The 25,287-nt window shown below is 43.1% G+C and overlaps 2 protein-coding genes, 2 long non-coding RNA genes and 1 pseudogene across 7 annotated transcripts; 2 read left to right on the forward strand and 3 right to left on the reverse strand.

Moving 5' to 3' along the window:
* Positions 1 to 3,545: 3,545 nt before the first annotated feature.
* On the reverse strand, positions 3,546 to 4,329 carry LOC136357248 (uncharacterized). Its single transcript, XR_010742447.1, has 2 exons — positions 3,943 to 4,329; positions 3,546 to 3,829 (listed from the first exon to the last, which is right to left on the reverse strand). It is a non-coding gene; the product is annotated as an uncharacterized lncRNA (long non-coding RNA).
* Positions 4,330 to 5,349: 1,020 nt separating this feature from the next.
* On the forward strand, positions 5,350 to 15,375 carry LOC136357247 (uncharacterized). The gene is made up of 2 exons (XR_010742446.1): positions 5,350 to 5,778; positions 15,138 to 15,375. It is a non-coding gene; the product is annotated as an uncharacterized lncRNA (long non-coding RNA).
* Positions 12,638 to 13,275, forward strand: LOC107281604 (uncharacterized; annotated as a pseudogene).
* LOC136357246 (uncharacterized) lies at positions 15,328 to 20,533 on the reverse strand. Its single transcript, XM_066312252.1, has 4 exons — positions 20,394 to 20,533; positions 20,126 to 20,186; positions 19,677 to 19,767; positions 15,328 to 18,133 (listed from the first exon to the last, which is right to left on the reverse strand). Exon 4 carries the CDS (start codon positions 16,574 to 16,576, stop codon positions 15,764 to 15,766), a length of 813 nt encoding a protein of 270 aa, XP_066168349.1. The 5' UTR covers positions 16,577 to 18,133; positions 19,677 to 19,767; positions 20,126 to 20,186; positions 20,394 to 20,533; the 3' UTR covers positions 15,328 to 15,763.
* Positions 20,435 to 23,304, reverse strand: LOC9268478 (alpha-1,2-galactosyltransferase gmh3). 4 transcript variants are annotated; one of them, XR_010742445.1, is made up of 6 exons: positions 22,717 to 23,304; positions 22,573 to 22,605; positions 22,464 to 22,485; positions 22,299 to 22,389; positions 21,346 to 21,606; positions 20,560 to 20,818 (listed from the first exon to the last, which is right to left on the reverse strand). XR_010742445.1 is itself a non-coding variant. In XM_026027129.2 (5 exons), exons 1-5 carry the CDS (start codon positions 23,212 to 23,214, stop codon positions 20,543 to 20,545), a joined length of 888 nt encoding a protein of 295 aa, XP_025882914.1. In that variant the 5' UTR covers positions 23,215 to 23,304; the 3' UTR covers positions 20,435 to 20,542. The 4 variants fall into 4 exon arrangements, 2 of the variants coding, with proteins under 2 accessions (XP_025882914.1, XP_015646649.1); XR_010742444.1 differs by having other exon boundaries at positions 22,464 to 22,497; XM_026027129.2 differs by lacking the exons at positions 20,560 to 20,818; positions 22,464 to 22,485 and adding an exon at positions 20,435 to 20,547.
* Between the last annotated feature and the right edge of the window lie 1,983 nt (positions 23,305 to 25,287).

The raw sequence follows: 25,287 nt of genomic DNA on the forward strand, positions 1-25,287 counted from the left end.
GGTGGATGTACAGGATGTAGAAACCTCGAACCACCTCGCGAATTGTCAGTGTAGGAGAAGTGGTCGTAGCAGTGAGTACACCGGCTTGATCCTGAAGAGGTCGCCGGCGATCACCTACGGGGTGGCGGCGGCCTTCCGGTCGCCACCTACTCTGTCCCGGAACAGCAATACGAATCCCTTCCAGCGCAACTGAGAATCGGGAAATTAGGGTTTTGGGATGTCGGGGAGATTGGAACCGTGAGTGAGATCGTCATCTTTCTCACGGGCCGGCCTCCCCTTTTATTTTTTGCGCTGAGGGAATCGGGGGCTGCTTCAAAAGGAAATGTTGGAAGCGCTACCGATTATTGCGCGTGCAATTAAGGAAATTTAATCGTGATTTGATTTAGCTAATCACACTGGTTAACGGGTGGAAAACGGTAATGCGTGATTTTCTCCCGATTTCCATAGCCGAGAGATTAACTTTCCTAACATTCTCCCCCCTGATCTTGAGGCTAATGAGTTTATTCTTAGAAAAATAGATTTACTAAGGCAATGCGTCAGGGTAGTTATCATGTCCTACCAAGACTCCGGTACCTATAGTTCACTATAAAGCTTCGAAAGAACTCTATCTAATCTTAATGGGAGTTAGTTAGGACTAATGCCCCTATTTCCAGGATCTTAGTCTTAATCAAAGGCAATCAGTTATTCCCATTCCGGCTACATGATCTTTAAATAAATTGGGAGGTAAGCCTTTGGTGAGCGGATCCGCGAGCATTGACTTAGTACTAATATGCTCAATCTTAATGGTTTGATCCTGGATTCTATTTTTCACAACATGATACTTAATATCAATGTGTTTGGCAGCACCACTCGACTTGTTGTTACTTGAATAGAATACTGCAGCTTTATTATCGCAGTATAATGTGATTGGTCTAGAAATGCTGTCGACCACTCTTAAACCCGGGATAAAATTCTTAAGCCATACGGCCTGCCCCATTGCTTCATAACATGCCACAAATTCCTGCATTGTCGACGATGCAGTCAAAGTTTGTTTAGAGCTATTCCATGAAATAGCTGCCTTTGCGAGAGTGAAGACATAACCTGATGTAGATTTCTTAGTGTCTACACATCCCGCAAAGTCAGCATCTGAATAACCTAGGACTTCAAGTTCTTCAGACTTCTTGTATGTGAGCATGTAATCTTTAGTGCCTTGCAAATAACGCAAGACCTTTTTAATAGCCTTCCAGTGGTCTAAACCTGGATTGGACTGAAATCTGCCAAGCATCCCGGTAACAAATGCTAAGTCTGGACGCGTACAGACTTGAGCATACATTAGGCTTCCGACAGCTGAAGCGTATGGTACCATTTTCATCTGATCTGATTCTAATTTATTTTTCAGGCTTTGAAATAATCCGAATTTATCGCCCTTAACTATTGGAGCAGGTGTTGCAGAGCACTTACTCATATTATATCTTTCTGATACTCTGCTAATGTATGATTTCTGAGATAATCCCAGTACTCCTTTAGACCTATCTCGGTGTATTTCAATGCCTAAAACATAAGATGCCTCACCGAGATCCTTCATATCAAAATTAGATGACAAAAATTCTTTAGTCTGATGCAACATATTAATGTCGCTGCTTGCTAACAGTATGTCATCCACATAGAGTACTAGTATTATGAATTTTCCACCCTTAGTCTTAATGTAAAAGCAATTATCCACCTCATTCTCCTTAAATCCGAATCTCTTAATTATTTCATCGAATTTAAGGTACCATTGCCTTGACGCTCGTTTAAGTCCATAGATAGATTTCTTAAGTTTGCAAGCCAAATGGTCCTTGTCTTCCACAACAAAACCCTCGGGTTGTGCCATGTATACATCCTCATGCAAGTCACCATTAAGAAATGCGGTCTTTACATCCATCTGATGGAGCTCTAAATCATAATGAGCAACAAGTGCCATAACAATTCTAAATGAGTCTTTCTTAGAGACGGGAGAAAAGGTTTCATTATAATCTATTCCATCTCTTTGTGAAAAACCCTTTGCTACAAGCATTGCCTTAAACCTTTCGATTTTCCCTTTGGAGTCAAGCTTAGTTTTGTAGACCCACTTATAGCCTACTGTTTTAGCTCCTTTAGGAATTTCTACTAAGTCCCAGACTCCATTATGACTCATAGATTTTAATTCATCTTCCATAGCTTCAAGCCATTTGGATGAATGTTCACTCGTTATTGCTTCTTTAAATGAGATGGGATCATCTACCTTCCCAATATCTTCACCTAAATAAACCTCATAATAATTTGGAATGGCAGATCTCCTCTCCTGTTATGATATTCTAAGTGGTTCACTTTCGATCACTGGTGGTTGAGAAAGTTCTTCTTGAATTCCTTCATTTTGTGCCTCAGAAGTCTGTTGAGTGTCATTATTTAATTCATTATTATTTTCAACAGAGTCGGTATCACCAGAATTTTCATCTGGTGCTACCACGGTCTGAGTCACAGGTACAACACGAGTTACCAAATTTATTGGAATATTATTCTCTAGGATTTCCGGTGTAACGTTAGCCCGAATTTCCTCAAGATTAATTTCCCTTTCCTGTGAGCTCCCCCAGACTTCATTATTTTCTAAGAATACGGCGTGTCTAGTTTCCACAAATTTAGTGACACGGTCTGGGCAATAAAATCGGTGCCCTTTAGATGTCTCAGGGTATCCGATAAAATGACAGCTTACAGTCTTGGGATCTAATTTCTTTAGTTGTGGATTAAATATTCTTGCCTCGGCACGACAGCCCCACACACGCAAATAATTTAATGTCGGTTTTCTTCCAGTCCATAATTCATAAGGTGTTTTAGGTACCGACTTACTTGGAACTCGATTGAGTATGTGTGCAGCTGTTTTAAGTGCCTCTATCCATAAATTCACAGACAAAGTAGAATGACTAAGCATACTCCGTACCATGTCTATAAGTGTTCGGTTGCGACGCTCAGCCACTCCATTTTGTTGTGGTTCTCCAGGCATGGAATATTGGGCAATTATTCCATGTATCTAAAGGTATTGGGCAAATGGACCAGGACTTTGCCCATAAGGAATATGTCTCCCATAATATTCTCCTCCTCGATCTGATCTCACTACCTTAATTTTTGCATTATGCTGATTTTCAACCTCAGCTTTGAATATCTTAAACTTATCGAGTGATTCAGATCTATCTTTAATGGGAAAAACATATCCATAACGGGAGAAATCATCTGTGAAGGTAATGAACGAGTCATATCCATCAACAGATGTTACTGGGAACGGTCCACATATATCCGTGTGGATTATCTCTAATGGACACGTGCTCCTAGTAGCTCCTTTCTTAATTTTCTTAGTGAATTTTCCCTTGATACAATTTAAGCAATGATCCGCATTCGAAAAATCTAAAGGTTGAAGTATCTCTTCCTTAATGAGACGCTCCATTCTCCCCTTAGAAATGTGGCCTAAACGACAGTGCCACAATTTTGAAGATGTCTCATTATCATTACAGGCATTCAATATATTCATAATATGATCATCCAAAGAGAGCAAATAGAGCTTGTCTTGCACGCTAGCAAGACCAATATCAATATTATTATACTTAATAAAGCATTTGTCCTTAGAAAAATTACAATCATAACCACTGTTTGTTAAAACCATTACAGAAATAAGGTTCCTCTTAACAGAGGGAGCATAAAGAACATCATGAAGTAAAAGATTATTGCCGCTTGGAAGTCGAAGATGAAGCTCCCCAACGGCCATCACTTTAATTTCAGCTCCATCAGCCACTCTTAGGATCCGCTCCCCCTTTCTTAGCGTCCTCACGGAACGGAATCCCTGTAATGAGTTAGCAACGTGCACAGTGGCACCTGAGTCAATCCACCATGATTTATGAGAAAATTCAACATAATGTAATTCATCAACATTAGAGACAATATCAACATTAGTACCTTTCTTAGCAAGCCAAGCCCGAAAGCCTTCACAGTCCCTCTGTGCATGACCTTCTGCCTTGCAAAACTTGCAAAGGAACTTACCAGCAGAGTTCTGACCTGCTGGAATCTGAGTTTTGCCCTTATGGGCACCATTAGAAGCCTGAGTGGAAGGAGTGTTGGGCTTCTTCTTCTTGTTTTGGGAGTTGCTGGACTCCCCTTGATAGAACTTCTTCTTACTGCCCTTAGCACCATGAAGGAGGTTCAGCTGATCCTTATGCTTCTGTTTGTCAGCCTTCTAACGATCCTCCTCCTCAACAGAATGAGAAATGAGTTCTTCAATGGACCACTTATCCCTCTGATTATTATAGTTAATGATAAAAGACTCAAAATCAGAAGGAAGTGAACTCAAGATAAAATGGACTAGAAGATCATCATTAATTCCCATGTCCATACTCTTAAGCTCTCCATTCATAGCACCCATCTGCATAATGTGCTTTCTCACACCATCTTTATAATTATAGCGCATGGACGTTAGGCGCTTAATTATAGAGCTAGCGTAAGACTTAGAAGAACTCCTGAAGTTCCTATCAATATTTTCTAAGTATGTCTTAACATCATCAGAATCCTCAATACCACCAATAATGACAGTTGATATGGCACTCTTGATGTACATGAGAGAAATCCTATTGGACTTCTCCCATTCATTAGTTTTCTCACGATATAACTTCAGTTTCTCCTCATAATCGTGCTCAACACTAAAAGGCTCCTCAGGACGGTCCTCTCTAATGGCATAATCATAATCGAGTATGCCTAAGTTGAGTAACACATCAGCCTTCCACTTAGCATAATTTGACCCATCAAAAGGCTCAATGAGTTGGATCTGAAAAAATCATGAAGAAAATATCCATAAGTACATATATGCAATTAATTTTCGTTGGCTCAATTAATTACATAATTAAACAGAAATAAATTCCCCTAATTACATCACCGTTGGGCAGAAATAATTTTGGGAAACATAATCATAATTAAATTTACGTGAATTTATAATCAACGTTGGTTAGAAAATAAATTCACATCATGAAAAACAAATATCTAGCCAAATTTCCCATTGGTTCCATTTAGCTAGAATTAAATTAATAAGCCTCCATAAAATCTTTCATAATTTTTCAGCAATATAAATGGTACTAATGCAATTTCTAAAAACAACATAAGTGAAAAAGCCAAAATCTAATGGCGCAGCCCATTAACCCGCCGGCCTGACGTGCGGCCCAAAAATGCACGCGGCGCGGCCCAGTACGGCTTGGCGGCCTGCTAATGGCACAGCCCGATGCCGGATCGATCCACACCGTTCGTTCTGATGGACGGTTTGGATTAATCCTTGTTAGTCAAAAGAAGGAAAAAAACATAAAACGGTGCCGCTTTTAACCCTAACCCTAAGAAACTTTTCCCCAACTCTCTCTCTCTCGAAAGAAGCAGCGGCGGCGGCGATTTCGCGGCGAGGCGGCGGCGCGACGGCGCGTGATGCAGCGCCGCACGCAAGGGGCGGCGCACGCGAGAGGTGGTCGAGCGCGCGGGGAGGCGGCGGCGGCAGGGCGCAGCGGCGACGGCGGCGGAGCGGCGCAGCGACAGCGCGCGGCGGAGAGGCCGCGGCCGGCGGCTCCCCGTGCGGCGGGCTGATGCCGCACGGTCTGATGCCGTGTCGGCGCCCACCGTCCCGGTTCTCCTCCGCGCGCAGCCGGGGCCACGGCAGTGAGCCTCGACCTCGCGCGGCCCATGGGAGGCAGGCGCGAGGCCGGTCCGAGACGACGGCGAGCTGATGCCACGCGCGGCGACGGCAGCGAGTTCGTCATAAGGGTAAGTAAATTTGCTAATCCGCCGGGCTTTTAGGGTTCTTATCTGGGGATTTCTCAAATTAGGGTTTCGAAAAATTTGGGGAAATTGGGGATTGTTACTATCCGCTGAAATTCACCTCCTTCTAATTGCTACCCAAGCCTAAATCTATCCTAAAACGTAAACATAAACTTAATAAACCATGAGCAGTGATTAATCGAAACTTAATCCGAATAAGACATGATTAATTAACATCAATTCTAATGTAATTTGCATCAAAACCGACATGAAAACGAGGCTTAGATGCACCTTATGGCTTCTAAACGGGATGATGGGATCATTAGGCTATAGCAGTGGCTCTGATACCAAATGTAGATATTGCGATCTACTAAGACATAAGTGCTAAGCCTAACATGATCACCCTAATGCGGAATTTAGGATTACTGACCGTTGTTTGAAGCCATTGCAATTGTTCTCGCTTGGTCCGGGGTGGATGTAGAGGATGTAGAACCTCGAACCACCTCGCGAATTGTCGGTGTAGGAGAAGTGGTCGTAGCAGTGAGTACACCGGCTTGATCCTGAAGAGGTCGCCGGCGATCACCTGCGGGGTGACGGCGGCCTTCCGGTCGCCACCTACTCTGTCCCGGAACAGCAATACGAATCCCTTCCAGCGCAACTAAGAATCGGGAAATTAGGGTTTTGGGATGTCGGGGAGATTGGAACCGTGAGTGAGATCGTCATCTATCTCACGGGCCGGCCTCCCCTTTTATTTTTTGCGCTGAGGGAATCAGGGGCTGCTTCAAAAGGAAACGTTGGAAGCGTTACCGATTATTGCGTGTGCAATTAAGGAAATTTAATCGTGATTTGATTTAGCTAATCACGCTGGTTAACGGGTGGAAAACGGTAATGCGTGATTTTCTCCCGATTTCCATAGCCGAGAAATTAACTTTCCTAACAACTATTTCTTTATTTTACCATATTACATGGAAATTACCCATGTTATATAATATACTCTGATATATCTATGTAACCAACCATGTCTCCACGTAGTTTTATCATCATTCATCAACCAAATGTATAATTTGAACACATGCCTAAAAGAGAGATAATTTGTAACTTACAATGTAACCTTGAATTATTTGGTTATATAAAGTTATACTCCCAACATCCCAAAATATAAGGAGTTTTGGTTGGATGAGACACATTCAGATTCATAGTATTATAATGTGTCCCATCCAACCAAAACTCATATTTTGAACGGAGGAACTATTATATAGTCATGATAAGTTAAATATGTGATTTTACTTGCCAATATTTATGACACTATTTACCGGTCTCACCAGCATGTTTTCGTCCATACGCATCAACAAATCTATGCATACTTCTTATTTTTGAAAAAGAAAAGCATTTGAGAACTTATGGATAAAGTTTCAAAAATTTTATTTTTCAAGTCAAATGCATCCATCCGCTAATTTCTTGTGCATACAATGTAATTTACGCAAGTTTTACCCTAAAAGAGTAAAAGGCGTTAGTCTGGTGATGGTGTCCCGTGTACAGAGCAACTCCAAAAGACATCAGCGAAAATTTTGGAGAAAGGTAAGCACACCTACGAGCCACAGAAGTTCTACAGCAATACGTCTGTCGGAAAGAGGATAGTAATGTCAACAACGAACAAATAGCCAAATGCAGCTTAGGAAACTGATATAAACACCCTGAGTGAACAAGCTAACAACACTATGCAACGGATAGTCGGACACATGACCACCGGATTGAGATACTAAATCAGAGATGACACAGTGCTGTGACACAGTACTGAAGCTAAATCGGAGATGCCATAGTCCTGTGACGTTGGATAAATCTCAACCATCCAATGCGCAGCAAACGGTTTAGATCTATCACAATAGTAAATAAACAGTAAAACTGAAACTAATAACAAATTTTGATTTAGGGGGTGTTTAGCCCCCTCTCTCTCCCAAACACCCCCTTTTAACTTAGCCCCCTCTCTCTCCCAAACACCCCCTTAGTAAGCAGAATTTTTTTTTTTTTTTTTGCGAGGGAAGGGAATTAAATTACTCAGGAAACATATCAGTTCTTACAAGATTTGAGATAAAAGTGCAATCACTTTCGCACCAAACCTTACTAAGACTCTCACATCGGCCCTTATTTGCCAAGTAGTGGCTAACAGAGTTTTGGCTCCTGTGAATCTTCCTGAGACGAATCTCCCTATTCCCAAAAGCAGCACTCACTATCTCTCTGATGAGGTATGCTAACTCTGACCTCTCTTCCTCCTTGCCCTGGATCATCTGCAAAGCCACTTGACAGTCAGATTCTATATAGAAGGGGCACATCGTCCATTGAGACGCTAGAACGATGCCCTCCCTGCACGCTTCCAGTTCTGCTTCAAGTGCACTCTTGCAACCATTCAGACTTTTGAAGGCTGCAAAGATCACTCTCCCTTCGCTGTTTCTCATAACTACGCCGATCCCACCACTTTCCTGCTGCGCATCAAAGGATCCGTCTACATTAACCTTCATCCATCCAGTTTCCGGACATGACCACAGCAGATCGCTGGCCACCCTCTGCCTTTTACTCTTTTCCCTGTCCCTGGGATACATGTACACTACCTGCTTCCCTTTTGTCAGCTCAGCGGTGGGGTGTTGTCGGATCATGAACAGCGACTGTAAATAGCTTTCCAGGAATCGTTTGGAAACCTCTACTGGCGGGGGGCTTTTGCCATGTGTTAGCTCATTACGAACGAACCAATTACGCCACATAATCATGAGAGAAACATCTCGTTCCTCTCCTGACACCAACTGAAGATGATCAAAAAACTAATGTAAATTGCCACTACACCCAACAGGAACTGAGGAAATGTTTCCAGCTTTTTGCATAGCCGACCACAAGTGGCTTGCCAAGGGACATCGGCATAGCGCGTGTATTGTATCCTCAACTTCTGTACCACAAACTGTGCAGGTGGCAATGCGCTCCAGCTTGCGCTTCACCTTGTTTTCCATCGTAGCAAGGCAGTTACTCGCTATCTTCCAAGCAAAGATTTTTGACTTTCTGCGGTACATTGCTTTTCCAAATTAAATCCCAAGAATTTGAGCTGCATAAGGCCGACGAGCTAGAGCCCTCCTCTAAACAAGAGAGTTTCAGTGCCAATTGATAAGCACTCCTCACTGAGAATCTCCCATGTTGGTCCGGATGCCAGGCAACAAAATCATCCTCTTCCCTATGCGGTAATCGAATCCTCATGATTAAGTCCACATCTAAGGGAGTAAAGGACAGCTTTATCTTAGCCTCATCCCAAGTACCATTCTCAGTAATGAGGTCAGAGACCCATTTTAATCGACAGTTTTTCTTCTGTGTAATTGGTCTTCTCGAGTGATCTCTCTTGGCAGCCAGGGATCCCGCCATATCCAAACAGATCGTCCATTACCAACTCTCCATATAATTCCTTCTTTCAGCAGGGATAAACCATGTTCTATGGCCTTCCAAACAGGGGAAGCATTGCCACCAAAACTTGTGTCTACAAGGGATCCATTCGGAAAATATTTAGCTTTTAAAACTCTGGAGCACAAACTGTCCGGATTAGCAATAAGCCGCCAGGCCTGTATAGCCAACAGAGCTTGGTTAAACAATCTGACATCTCTAAAACCGAGCCCCCCCCCCCCCCTGAACTTTTGGCTTCGTTAGGCTAGCCCAGGATTTCCAATGGGTTCTCCTTCTACCATTATCTGCCCCCCACCAGAAATTCCTAGTCAACCTGTTCAGATCCTCGCAGACCGATTCAGGTAATTTGAACATTCCCATAACATAAACCGGTATGGCTTGAATAACCGATTTGATCAGGACCTCTTTTCCACCACTAGATAGAAGATTTTCTCCCCACGAAATGATCCTCTTCCAGATTTTCTCCTGTAAGGTTTGGAACTTACCCTTGTTCATTCTTCCTTCTGGGGTAGGAAAGCCCAAGTATTTGTCCTCAAAGGAGGAGTTAACAATCTGCAGGGTATGCTTAATGGCATCACACACAGCAGACGTAGAGGAACTACCAAACAGAATGGAACACTTTGCAGGGTTGATCAACTGTCCAGTCGCCGCTGCATATGTTGACAGGGTTTCTTTGATCACCTTTGCCTGCTGGTTGTCAGATTTGAAGAAAAGCAAAGTATCGTCGGCAAAGAGGTGTGAGATCCCCAGTGCACGGCGACAGATATGTACAGGGGTAATAGCACCCTGAGACACTTTATACTCCAGCAGTAAAGATAATCCATCAGCCACGAACAATAACAAGAATGGGGATAGAGGATCACCCTGCCGTAACCCGCGGGAAGGAGCAAATGTATCAAGTAAGGTTCCATTGAATTTGACAGAGAATCTCACCGAGGTTATGCACTCCATTATCCAGGAAACCCAACGATGAGAGAAACCCAACTTATACATTGATTGCTCCAAGAAGGTCCAATCCACGCGATTGTAGGCTTTGGACAAATCCAATTTGTAAGCACAAGATGAACTGTTTGGATTCTTGTTCTTCTGGATCGAATGAAAACACTCAAAGGCCAAGATAGCATTATCCGTAATCAGACGTCCTGGGACAAATGCACTCTGTGATTGAGAAACCAGCTCATCAAGGATAGGTCTTAATCTATTTACCAAGCACTTAGACACAAACTTATAGAGGACATTGCAGAGACTTATGGGACGAAAATCTTTAACCTCCATAGGTTGTTCAATCTTCGGAATGAGCACTATAGCAGTGTTGTTCACCCCTGAGGGCATAACTCCTGTCAGGAAGAAGGTTTTCACCACTCTCACTATATCTTCTTTCAACACACCCCAGTTCCTTTCATAGAAACGAGCTGGAAAACCGTCAGGACCTGGTGCCTTAAGCGGCCCTATCTGAAAGACAGCTGTGGCAATTTCTTCCTCAGAAAACTCTCTGCACAGGGATTCATTCATTTCAGGTGTTACTTTCTCCTGGATGAGGTGTATTATCTGTGTGTGATCTAAGGTACTATCAGCTGTGTACATCTCTTGGAAATACTTGGTAGCCATATCCTCCATCACTGTTGTCGAATTTTGTACAGTGCCTCCTGAGTCCCTCAGCCTGACAATTATATTCTTTTTCGCCCGCCAAACTGCTTTGCTGTGGAAAAACCGAGTATTTCTATCCCCTTCCTTTAGCCAGTTAATACGGGACCGTTGCAACCAAAGCATTTCCTCTCTATAAAGCATCTCATTCAATTTATCCGAAGCCTGTCGGATCAAGCGACTCTCAGCATTTGCCTCCATCAACGCAGCTATTTCCTTCCTATACTTCTCAATTTGACGACCTATATTCTTACACTTCTTCTTACTCCAACTGTGCAGGGCTAGCATAACTCTTCCCAGGGAATTATTTATATCCGCCAAATCAGACTTATGCCCCTAAGACGACCATGATTCGCTGATCAGTTCTGGTAGCTCTGCCTCATGTTCCCAGAAAATTTCATAGTGCAGGCACTTACGCTTTACTTGGAGACCCAACTCAGAGCTGAATCTTAACATAATTGGAGCATGATCTGAGCACGGAGAAGTCAGGTGCTCAACATGTGAATTACTAAACAAGGCTCTCCAATTATCATCTGCAACTGCTCTATCAAGCCGTACTTTTACATTATTCCAACCATGTCTCTTATTATCATACGTGTATGGAACCCCTTTAAAACCCAGATCATGAAGCTCACAGGTTTGCATGATATCACGGAAATCTTGCATTTGGTTCTCACTGCGTTGCTTCCGGGAAAAATGCTCAAATTGCCACAGGGCTTCATTAAAGTCGCCCAAGACTAGCCAAGGCAAAGTTGAACTCTGGTGTATAGTATATTTTCTACCCTGGGCTCACCATACACAAAGGTAGTGTAATGGATTCAAATTTCAGGGAAAAATTTTTGCGAAATATTTTAAGTCATGTTCTTCTTGATTCTTCCGTTGGAGTAATCTCGTTTTTAATCTCTTGTTTAATTTGGATCTAAACTTTATTTGCAAAATTTATCGCTCTCTTTTTAATTTTATAAAAACCCCTCTGTTTATTTTATTTAATCTTTAACTTTGGCTCTAAATTATATTTTCTTTAAAACCCTTTGAATTCTATTTAAATTCTTTGACCAAGATTCAAAAAGTCCACATCCACTCATCCCTTAGATTTCATCTCCTTTAAATTCTACTCAAAACCCTCTACACAAAATTCCTAAGAGTTCCCATTCGAATTCTTTAACCAGAATCCAAAGGTTCACAAATGACCTCCTTTGAATTATCATCATCTTTGAATCCTATTTTTAAACTCTCTTTGATTCTATTTCCTTGAAATCTATTCAATTTCATCCATACAAAATAATCAAAGATCCTGTTCTTTTGGGCCAAAAACCCCTTTCTTTTGGCCCATCCCTTTTTCCTTCCACTTATTCCTTCTTGGGCTGCCGGCCCAGCCGAGCCGAAGCCCAGCCGAGCCGGCCAACCGAGCCGCTCCTCTTTCTTCCTCCTGTGGGCGCACTTGGCGCACGCACATGGCGCCGCCGCCGCCCAGCCAGTCCGACGCCGCCACCTTGCCGTGCCGCCCACGCCGTCGCTGCCAAGAAACCACCATCGACGTCATCCGCCACCTCACGCCGCCGACGTCAGCCGCCGAACCGAACCGACATCACCAGCCAATCAGCGGACAGAGCTGGCGCCGTGCTCCACTTCTCCACGCCGCCGTCGCCGAGTTCTCCTTGTTTTCCTCCTCCGCAACCGTCTTACGCCACCGCCTCTCATCGCCTATAAATAGACGACGATGCCCTCTATTTTCCCACACATCCGAGCTCTCCGAGCTCTTCTTCTCTCTCTCCTGCCATGACCGACTGATGCCTGCCACCGGCCGATCTCCTCCTCTGTTGCTTCCCTGCCTATTCCCTTTCACCATAGGCTTTGCCTCACTCCGGTGATTCCATTTTTCCTATTTTCCCCTCTCCTTTAGCCACTTCCACCAGTCACCACCGGCACCACCATAGCCGGCCGGAGCTGAGCTCTTGTTGTTGCCGTTCCGGCCATCCTCTTTTCTCCCTATGTCTTCCACCGACCTTCCCGGATGCGCAGCGAGCGGGAACACGCTTGGCCGCCGCCGTCGAGGCCGTTCAACCACCGAAGCACCGGCGCCCTGCCCCTCTTCCTCTCTGTTGTTGCTCGGGAGAAGAAACAGAAGGAAGGAGAGAAGAACGGGAGGAAGAAGAAGAGACATATGACAAGTGGGCCCTCTGCACAGTAACTTTTCTCTTTTATTTGATTTTAATTCAATTTCAATCTTTAGACACCCATATCTTTCCAACCACAAATCTAATCCCCGTGAACCTTTGATCGAAATTCATCTAATTTCAAACCCTCCCTTTTGATACCAAATTTCCTATTTTAAAATTTTATTTTAATATCTTTTTGATTTATCCTAAATCCCTTTAATTTTAAATTTCTTAATTTATTTAAAAACCTTTTTAAAATTAAATTATCTTTAAATATATTTTCTTTATTTATTTAATTACCTTTTCTTTATTTCTTTTAATACCATTTTTTAAATTCTATCTATTTAAAAACCCTTTTTGAATTCAAATTCCTTTGATTTATTTAAATACTTCTTTTTATTTTTAAACCATTCTTTAGCCACCAAAAAAGCTGCCGTGGGAACTTTACGCCTTCCATGGAGATGTTCGCGTGGCCTTAAACCCCGACGTCGAACCGAAGATCGTAAAACCCGGCATAACCTAATCCTAAGGTCGAAGTGTTGCTCTTCGCACTCCACGCCTCGACGCGTATAGTTGTCGAAGCCTCACTACTCTTTCGATCTCGACAACACGCCACACACTAGTCTTTGAGCTACGTGTGATCCTAGCCGCTCTACTGTCACACACGACTGTAGAGTAACACTATTCCATAAACCTGCACCAACCTCTCAACTCCCTAGTCGTTGGGCTGCTTAACTGTAGCATCGACTAGACGAGCAAAACATTTAGCCGATATGCTGCCCATCCTTAACATCGGCTAACCAACTCCACATATCTAGCCGTCGTGCTGCCCTATTCTAGCACCGACTAGAAACCAAATCCACCAAATAAACCCCACCTATCCAAAATTATTCTTTATTTATTCAATCTCCAACCTATAGAAACCATCACCTCTCTTTTATTTTCAAATTAAAACTTCTTTTAAACCCATTACTTTGTCCTCTCGCCTCGCTCCAATTTTATTCCTTGGCTTTATCGTTTCTTGTAGCAATTTTGCTTATAGGCTTTATTTTCTATCTTTTTTTGTATTCGTACGTTAGACCGTACATCAAGTTCTATCAGCATCCAAGGAACTGACGTGGACCCAGATGGCTACGCTAAAGCCGCAGGAAATCTTAAGGCGCAAGGCAAGACATAACTAAAATTTTGATCATATAGAAACCTTGATATAATCTTCACATTTAAATTTGATACATGGTATTTACTCTTTTAACATCTCATGGGTAGATGTTATACTTCAGAATAACATTGCGGTAATTATTAATGCTTTCTAGCATTGTTACATGAGGTTATTGAAAAGGGTGCATTTGAGATCATTTTATGTGGTTTATTATTCAAACAACTTTACAAACTTAGGAATCCGGTTAAAATGGGCATTTATGAATTGAGATTGTGAATGTTGTGATTATGAATGTTGATATATGATGAAGTTTGTTGGTGTGGGGAGTTTGGAAAGTTTTGGGTGATTTAACCGAATTATAATTACCCCCTTATACCATGGAAATAATATAGTTGCGTCCATCCACACGATCAAGTAATTGGACTTAGCCTAGTACATTGTCCCACTATATGAAAGACTGTTGGTTGGCTCACTAGGAGCAGGATTGGGGTGAACGCATGCGTAAGGAGGTTGGGGGCATGGTTCACAACGGTGGAACCCGTGAAAGCAGCGACCATGTAGCCTTGCCTAGGCCTGGCAAGTGCCCGACTGCTAGGACGGATCAATATCCCACTCGTGCAGTAACTAGTAGTAAGTGGGACCTTCGAACGGCTCTGGTGTCCTCAGCCTTGCAAACTGTTAACATCGTGTGGGTAAAGCTGGACAGTCTCTGCAGAGGTGAATTAAATCATTCGAATGTGCCGTACTCCCGGTTCTGGAGTTGTGTCATCAGGGTGATTCCTACTCCTAAAGTATAAGTAGTTTTAAAATTAAAGAGTTGAGGATAAAAATGATTTATGGTTTTTATTATTCTTTTATTTTATTATTGTTTATTTATTCATATCTATTTACCCTTAATTATTTATAATATGTCTTGCTGAGTACATAAGTACTCACTCTTGCATAATTTGACATATGCTAACAAGAAGATCAGAAGGAAGAAGCAAGGTCTACGGCATCGACGAGTTTTTCTAGGCTAGTCTACACTCGAGCTTTTGCCTGTGGATTTTCTTTGGAGTTTATTAGTTGTAATTTAGTGAACTAAAAGTTTGGATTTTTCTTGTATTTCAAATAAGGATATATTAGTTTGGATCTTTTCACCCTTTAACAGTTGTATAATTAGCTTGTATGAACAAACCTGTGTAAATAATCGAAAGCTGTTCTGTATATCAATCTGTGCGTGATCGAAATCCTGGACGATCACGAGTGGATTTTTGGGGCACCAAGCCTAAATTGGGTGTCCTCACAGGTAGCATGCCACATCGGGTCCTCCTGGGATAAACGAATATAAGCATCAATGTATCTCTCATTCATTCCTTTTATTTCAACATAAACAGACTCATCCCAAAACAAAGCCAACCCACCACTTAAACCTTCACAACTTACACTAGCACACCCTTTTAACCCTAATCTATTCCGAAGCCGACGAACTTTTTCAAACTTTTGTCTCGTCTCACAAAGAAACACAATTTTGGAACCAGCCTCCCGACCAAGGCACAAAGATCCCAAACTGTCGTGGGGTTCCCAATGCCACGACAGTTCCAACTTAAACAACTTATTGCTCCTGGCGAGTTCCCTTCATGGAACCCGCCAGTTTACCAGCAGCCCCAGGGCTGGTTGCTTCCGACTCTCCCCCCACCAAAGCTTCCCTGTCTGTCTTCTTGAATCTTTTGAACTCCCTGCCTTGAAAACCTATCTCCGGCGCCTGTTTCAGCATAGCCGCTGGCTCCTGTCCTAGCTCAATCAACGCCTGTTGAACCCTGCCTGTCTTCTTGAGTCCACTTTGTGCTGGTGTACTCCTCTTTTGGGCTGATAAGACATCTTTTGTTGAGACTTCTCCAAAAGATGCAGCTTGCTGCAAATTAGCCATCGCCGGTATCATCTCCCCCTTTGAGCTAGGCTCTGAGGATTTATTACCTCTGTTGCCCCCTGTTCGCTCAACTTCTGCAGAAACATTGAGTTTTCTAGCGTGGCTGGCCAACTGTTCATCCACCAACATATCCCCTTCCTTCTCCTTGGTCTCAAAACCATCACGGGCATCCACTCTCGGGGGGATAGCTTCATCCCAATGTTCTTCTTGAGGTCTCTTGGATGATGATGAGTTTGCACTTCCAGCACCACGGAAGACCAATCTGTGAGAGACCTCGGGCTTCTGAGTAGCTTTAACCTTGCCAATCTTCCTCTCAAAAGGCTTAAGAGGAGAGCATCTCAGTTCAGCCGAGAATTGGAACGGTACCTCATTATTTGCACCCTTCTTATCACATTCCTTATCTGAGTGGCCGATATACCCACACATAAAGCAGAAGTATGGGATCCTTTCATAGCGAACATCAAATCTCTTAATCTCCTCCTTGCCTTGAACATGCATTTTAATTGCAATCTTTGGTTTCGGGGGTTTCTTGACAGGCAGGTCCACCCTGATCCTAAAGAAGTCTCCTCCTTGCCTTGAACATGCATTTTAATTGCAATCTTTGGTTTCAGGGGTTTCTTGACAGGCAGGTCCACCCTGATCCTAAAGAAGTCATGTCTATTCCTTCCGTCTTCTTCCACATCCACCTCCCGAACACAACCAAATCTGCTCCCATATAGCTGGCCTCTGGCTTTGGTCATTAAAACCAAGGGGAGATCGTAGATACGAATCCAGATCGGTACTGTCTCCAATGGGATTTTTGAAGGGCAGGTTAGACCGTCAAATGCCGCAACCAGCAGGGCATCTCCCTTATGCAACCAGGGACCTCCTTGCAGGACGAACTTGTAATCACCCTCTGTGCTAAAGGTGATGATGAACAGGTTGTCTCTCAGGGATTTGTGTGTCATATCAGAACGCAGCCGCCATGCTCTACTCATATCTTCAAAAAGCGCAGTTTGATTTGGATTACGTAGAGAGTAGAACCGAGCAAGCACGGTCCAGATACCATCCTGCTTGATCTCTTCATCCTCTATATTCCTCTATCACATCTTCCTCATCTGTTTCGATCTCTCCCACAGTACAGGCTTCAGGTCCTCTTGACTGACTGCTTGATTCCTCCTCCCTGCGAGGTCCTAACTTCTGATTCCCCTGGGACAGTGCCGCCTCCATGTGAGTATTTCCTCCCAGCAGATTACTCCCAGCAGGATTCGTCGCCGCCAACTCCAAGCCTAACCCTTGATCTGACAGACTCAACAAGGCATCCTCATTCGGCTTCGGGCGGGTAATCATCGCATTGATGATCCCTTTATCGCCCCCACCTATGGAAGACACCATAGATTGGATCTGGAGATCTTGACCACGAAACAGGGGTGAACGAGACCTTGACGCTGTTCTCTTTGGATCTTGTGAAAATACTGCCTTCAGCCCTCCCTGATCGTTCCTTATAAAGGGTTGCCTCTCCGAGTCCCAATCTTTCACGAGATCATACCAAAGGCAACACCACAGATCATGACCTAGACCATAACGAGGAATAACAGATTGGAAACCACTAGAACAAATCCGATTCTGGTTTGGAAACCTAGGGCTTGTATATCCCCACGGAATTACCCAGGGTAGACGACTTCCTCTGCCCCACGGTGATTGCAGAACAAACCCTAATTCAACATCTATTCCAAAACCCTGATCTTTACCCAAAACCGAAGAGGATCGAGCAGGCGGAACCCCTGCAGACATCCAGAGCAGATCGGGGATGAACCCCATCCAAAACCATCGCAAAGTTTGAGTGCAGGCCGCCGCCACCCGATCGCCCGGGCGTCGCCAGAACCCTAAACCCATGTGTCCCTGTGAAGGCTGACGTAATAGATACTCTAGTAAGCAGAAATTTAAGTATATGGAGCTACAAATGTTATTGGATGAACAATGCCATGTTCAGGCATTCTGCATGTTATGGCTGCATTGGTTGGAGTCCAAGAATCACGGTTTTCTTGTCATCAAGTCTAACCATAATATCTCCATCTGAACAAACAAGCAGTAAGCATGCAATAAACAAACCATATCCAGGCAAAATGTTATAGACAAATCATTTGAAAAGAAATGAACAGGGAAGCGATCTCTACAAGGGCTGTCAACGAGCCGAGCTCGAGCGAGCTCGTCTGCCTAGGCTCGAGCTCGATACAAGCTCGAGCCGAGCTCGAGCTGAGCCTATAAAATTTTCAAGCTTTCAGACAGGCTTGGCTTGATCAAGCTCGAGCTCGACTACCGAGCTTGATTTTTAAGTAAAACAATATATATTTCAAAGATAATCTTTAAAAAATAATTAATTTCTAGTTCATCATATTAATAGATGAGGAAAAAAGAATAAAATAAATATATGATGTCAATATAAGACATACAAATAACATATTTGATCTACTAATTTATTAAATAACAACAAAAATCATATATTACTAGGCTCATTGGAAGCTCGAGCTCGGCTCGACAAAGCTCGCGAGCTTAGAGAGAGGCTCGGGCTCGGCTCGTCTGGAGCTCGAGCCGAGCTCGAATCGAGCCTAGAACAAGCCGAGCTCGAGCAGCTCGCGAGCCTCGAGCTTTTTTGACAGCCGACTACACATGGGAATGACACTGCAGCGATCTAGCTAACACATTCCTTTTCTTCAGAAAATGCAGCGGTATGGAAAGATATAGTGTCCAGAAAAGGCAAAAACTACTTTATTTCTAGTTAATTCTTTGCTATAAATAGACTATGGCATGTTGTGCTCAAACAGAAGAGCAATGATATATTGTGCAAGAATACATTTTATTGGATGAGTTATGCAGGATATTGTACAGGGGCGAAGCCAGAATAAATGATCGTCGGGGTCATTACTAATCAGGGTCTATGTTTTCAACCAAAACGGATTGAAAACAACGCAATTTCGATGTTCCAACTTGGGACAAAAGTAGATTTTGAGTGAAATTTGGAATAGTTTTTCAAGAATTCAAATTTGAAATTGTAAAATTAAACCAAATTAATAAAAAAAAATATCAAATTTTGGTTAAAAAAAAGCCATATTGCTATATTTGGAATCTAATTTTAAATCGAATTGGTGAACCCTGATACAATCTGGGTGTTCAGACCTAGCTACGGGATCTGAACCCTTCCCTCCCAGCACGCAAAATAGAGCGAGGTTACCACATAATTAATTAAGCATTATTAGCTTATAAAAAACTTGAAAGACAATAGATTAATAAGGTTTTTAAAACAATTTCCTATAGAAATTATTTTGCAAGGGAATTTGTAAAGTTATGAGCCGCTAGCCTTATGCATGGTCTCAAATCTCAAAAACTCAAAGTATATGCATATTCGGCTGACGTATAATCATAAATGCTAGGTAATTTTCTATTTGTTGCTGCTAGTATCGTTTCTAGTTGTCAATTGGAATTTAACACAACAATCAACAATTAATGTCACCGGGGTCTAATATTTGTTTTCACCGGGGTCATAGCTAGTAAAATAAAGAGGATATGAGAGGTTAAAATAAAATCATCGGGGTCTACTGACCCCGGTAATTGACTGTACCTTCGCCCCTGATATTGTAGACGAGTCCATGCCACCTTTCTTGTTTACAACGAATAGGTTACTCCGTAATTCAATTTTCTGTTCCCGACTCCTGAGAGAGGAGGGATCATTCAATCAGTAACATTACAAACTTCATACACAAATCTAAAATATTAAACAGGGATTATTAGCTCTTAATGTGGATTTGTCCAATCTTATTTGATCTAATGGTAATGTGATTCTGTTTTACAAAAACCAGTCACCACACAAACAGGACACATGAAAAATGCTTATGAACCATGACACAAACATGAATTCAAGCACTAAATATCTCACTTCGCTGAAGCATAAAGCAAATTCAGAAAGGCATGCAGCACAAAATCCACAATAATATGGCAGAAAGAATTGTCACCAGAGAATACATTACATATGAAAAAGCAGAGGCACAAAATGTGACGAAGTGTGAGCACCTGGACAGAACAGCCCTGGAACAGACTAGTATACTTCCCAAGTCAATGGTTGTTCTAAAACCTGCAACTAAACTGGCAGAGTGAGGCGCTAGAGAACAAATATAAAAGGTGTCACCAAAATCTAAATAAATGCTACCCTACACAGGCCTGAATTAGGTACAGAGCCACCAAAAACTCAAAGCAGGAAATCGAGTGTCAAAGAAACGAAAATACATAAACAGATCAGTAATGCAGAATGATAAACGAGAGAGGCACACAAAGGAATCACCTTGAACAGAAAAGGCACCGAGCTGGTGGACAAGTCCAGCCTGCAGAACCATAAGGGTTAATTACCAGCGGATGGTAACTGCAACAATAAGGTACCACACCACGGATTAGGAAATATCAGGCAACTAGCTGCCTCTGCTGATCAATAGTTCATTCTGCAAAGATAATGAAAAACTTTGAAATTAGTAGCAGAACTGTATTTCGCTAACGAACAAATGTCATTCTATACACATCAAACAGCAACTCATGCACTTTACAGATCAACCAAACTTTTTGCATTCTCTCTAGTTCTCCTTAAGTTGATGAAAAATTGAAGTAAAACTAATCATCTGAGAAATCTTCTCTCCCTAAGAATCTTATTTATCCAACCAATCTTGTCATCTAGGCCAGCGAAATGAACCATAAAGTCTCCATCTGAATAAACCCCTGCACATTGCACAATCAATTGGCAATGAAAAAAACTTACCGTAAACAAATTAAAAAAGAACTAAAGCATGGAACACGGGAATCTCTACTTGAGTGACTGGCGCTAAAAGTTATAGAACCACTAAGCTGAGTTGACAATTTCAATCTCTTCTGAAATTAATGCAGGAATAGACAACAATAAAAGGTATCATGCATGTGAATCAAAATTTTATTAACATTACAAATATCAACCACAGCACAAGTATAATGTATCCAATTCTAAAGTGTAAGAAAATGAGGTTTTTAAACAAAGGATTAAGGTTTTAATCAAAATTACAATGTGTAAATTCTCTTTTATAACCAAACAGGCATAAACACCAAAGAAAATTAGTCATAAAGCCAAAAGTATTTTCAAATTAAATTAATTTGGCCATGGGCACCAGGAGATTAAGTAGATAAATCCAGATAACTCCTATAAATCCCAGTTCTAAAATCCATCTAAACCATATTAAATATGTAATGTAGAGTGATTATGAAAACAATGAGACCTTTCCATGTAGTAGAAAGATGGAAAATAAGGCGATGCATTGATTTCCATGTGGGTCTCCAAGGATAGGAATTAAATAAGCACTGCATTTTTGCAATCCGAACATGTTCTTGCATTTCTTCAGGTGAAAAGTGATCTATAAGATGCTTCAATGCTGCATTATCTCCACTTTTTGTGGAACCAAATTGTATGAAGGATGTAAGGTTCCACCATGTGTCCAGAAACTTCTCACTCCACTTTGAGCCCCGTATGAAGAATACTCCTGCATAGCAAGGGGTATGGATATATTACTTCATGAAGCCATGAATGAGGCGTTATCCCCCTTTTAGTTTGCAAATCTCTGTTGATAAGAACAGAAGGAGTAGAAGATACAAAGAAACATGAAAAATGCACAATTTGAAATGCATATTTGTACTCCCAAAGGGAGTAGCTATATTTATGGCACCATATTTTTCACCAAAAAATAGTTGGTATGTATTTACATTACAAGTCCCTAAATTACATATGTAATTTTAGTGTATCTACAATGTAAGTCCCAAAATTACATTGTAAGTGGTGTGTAAGTAGGGTGTAACTACTGTGTAAATTTGTATAAATATATAAATAACTACCTACCTAGCTTGTAGTTGTTGCGCAACAGCACGTGCGAAAGCTACTCACACGAAGCAGCACTAATCTTGGAAAAAATCGGACCCCCATTGTAATGAGCCAGAAAAAGTGGCGACACAATTCTAGCAAAGCCGGTCCCCCATTGCCCCCCAACAACCATTCATGCTAAGCAGTGTGATTCCTATTTTAACTTGGTAATTTAGCATTAGAAAATATGCTTATTTGTGGTTGGACAAGCTATAAAATAAGTTGTACACATGTCATGATAGTTATCATTAATTTCATGGGAACGTGATTTGGAAAATCCCTGCACAGAAAGGAAGCGAATGCTCAATTATGCAATACCAGCGTTAACACCATTGAAATCCTCCGTCAGGATGAGATCAGGAGCAGCATCAAAATCACTGTGCCCAATCACCGAGAACAAAATCATCTCCTGCATTACATAATAATGAGGACATAATATTTTGATTAAACAAGCAACTCGGTAAAACTAAACACCAGTAGTACCTCCCAACATTGAAGACCCCTTCTGCACGTGCAACTAGAACCACAACTATTTACGCAACATTTATTGATTACAAAAAAATTGTTTATAAGAATAATGCATCCGACTCACCAACGGGATGTCCGGATTTGTAACCAGTGTGTCCTGAAGCAAACCAGAAGAAACACATACAATTAGGCCTAAACTTCCTAACAATAACAAAGAGACATTACTTAATTTTGCACAATAGAAGAAATGTGGCGGCGTCGGTCGAACCGCGTCGTTCCAGAAGAGCCAGTGGTGGTGGTGGAGGTGGAGGTGGGCGCGGAGGGCGAGGACCTTGCTCCAGCTAGGCGGGCGGCGGGGATCAACGGAAGCCGCGGGGAGCACGGCGAGGCCGTACCCGTGCGCTGCCGCGTAGGAACGCTTGTTCCGCGCGGTGGCCGCCAGCACGCCGCGGAAGGACCGCCCACGCCTGCCGCGGTCCTGGTCCGAGCCCGACGCGGCCCCCTCGTCGGAGAGGGTGACGATAGCGATCTTGAGGAGGGGGGCGGCGCGCGGGAGGAGGACGAGGTCGCCGGCGGCGGCGCGTGGCGGCGGAAGGCACCGGCGACCGAGGGAGTTGGCGCGGCGGAGGAGGACCCCGGGCGTGTACGGAAGTAGCAGGAAGAGGAGGAGCGCTGCGGGGAGGAGGAGCAGGTGGCGCGGGAGGAGGCGGCGCAGGAGGCGAGCGCTGGAGGAGGCGGCGCGGCGCGGCCGTGCGGGCGCGGCCATCGGTGGGGGGCCGCTCTCGCCGTCGCCGTCCTCGCGCCGCTGGACTGGAGAGAGCGGAGCGCAGCGGAGACGCTGTAATTAGTTTATAATAATTAATTAAAAGACGGGACGGGAATTTGAGGATTCCTAGGTCGTCATTCGTCAACAGTGACAGAGTTTAGCAGGGGAATCATCGATTTGAGAGCTTTTTTTTTAAAGAATTGCACAGTACAACGCAGACACTCACAACGCACGCGCACTCACCCCTATGAACACACGCACGCAAACCCTACCCCTATGATCGATTTGAGAGCTTTGAGTATATATGTCGAGTGACATTCGCCTTGCGAGCTTAATAGTTCCCCTGCTAAACTATTAAGATAGTTTAATAGTATAGCAAGTTTAAAAGTATAGCTGGCTACCACTACCAGCTCTAAAATGTTCCATGTCAACAAAAAATGATGAAAAAAGATAGCTTGTACAACTAGTTACTCCCTTCGTTCCAAAAAGAATTAACCTGGGAGGGATTCCCTTCTAGGACAATGTATCTGGGCACAAATGAGTCCAGACATCCCCTCCTAGGTTGATTCTTTTTTAGACGGAGGAAGTACGTTGCACATTTCTCTAAAAAAATATTTTCTAATTTTCTAATCTAACCGCTCTTGTAATTGGCAAGACAGGCATGCATGAATGAAACAATGTGTTGGGGCTAGCGACTAATTAAGCGCCAGCCTTTCTCTCTCCTTTCATTCTCTTAGCTCCACCTCAGCGAAAAACTAAGTTGTTTATTCCTATCGCCGGCTAACATAAGCCTATTGAACATGCTTCCCAAAAAACATCGATTTTATCGGGAAGAGATTGTCCCAAGAAAACCGATCTCTACTTAGAAAACAAGAAACATTCAATGGTCTTCTTCTGTCTCTCTCTTATTGTTCACACTTCACACGAGAATCTTATCTCCTCCGGTCCTCCCCCCATCTCTCTCCTTTACCTTATCTCCTCCCACCAATCTCTCTCCTCTAGAGAAATTGAGCACACACGGCAGCTAGCCTTCACCGCTCCACCGCTCCCTCTCCCCCTCAGTCATCTCCCGCTCCCCCCTCTCCCTCTCTCCCTCTCCACCCCCCCTCTCCCTGCTAGTGGCCTTCCGCATCAACCTCGATGTGGCGGTAGAGGCAGAAGCTTGCGAGGAGGGAGATCCAATGCAGGCGACGGTGGCGTTGGATGGATGTGACTCAGATGTGACGGTGAAGGCAAGGAGGGGGAGATGTTGGAGAACGCGAAGGCGATAGGGAGATGTGGCGTCATTGTCGGTGGCGGAGGTGACGAGGAGATGCGGTGTCACCAGTGGCGGTGGAGGCGACGGGGAGATGCGACGTCGGTGGCGGCGAAGGCGACGAGGAGATGTGGAGTCCGCGGCGGCGGCGGAGACAACGAGTGGATGCAACTCCATTGGCGGCGGAGGCAACGAGCGGATGTGGCTTCGTCGGCGGCGGAGGCTTGTATGTGGTTGTTTGATGCATGGCTTGCGGTAGTAAAGGCAAACAATGCCGCATTTCTTTTTTTCTCTGGGTTCTTGCTATTGCTAGTAATAGTAGACAGTAGTTCTTACAAGTGAATCCAGAGCATTTCTTTTCTCAATTGGAGATATTTTTTTGGAGTATTTGCTTTCGGCAAGTGAAAATTTTTGAACTTTTGGCATTTTTTATTCTACGTTAGATGTCTTTGGCTGTGTAATTAACACATGCAGAGGAACGACAGTAACAAATGGATGTAGTTAATGAGGGCATTTTCATCTTTTCACATTAGTACTAAACTTGCATCGAGGATCTAGGATTCGACTTTTTTCAGGACTGAGGGAGTACAAAAGAACATAACCATCATGTTGTCACCCTACATGAGATTCCCAAAGGTTCCCGTCCCACTGCTAGAACCGGCTGCCCATTTAGAACATTATCAAGGATACAACCTAGAAAATGTTGGTTACAACTCCCGAAGTGGTAGCTTGATAAGTGTATTACACATTTTTTTTATATAGTTGAGTGTACTACACATTTACAGTGGTACTTGAATGCTCTGCGAACATGAATATAG

This window comes from Oryza sativa, chromosome 7, assembly GCF_034140825.1.
Source record: "Oryza sativa Japonica Group chromosome 7, ASM3414082v1".
Lineage (NCBI taxonomy): Eukaryota > Viridiplantae > Streptophyta > Magnoliopsida > Poales > Poaceae > Oryza > Oryza sativa.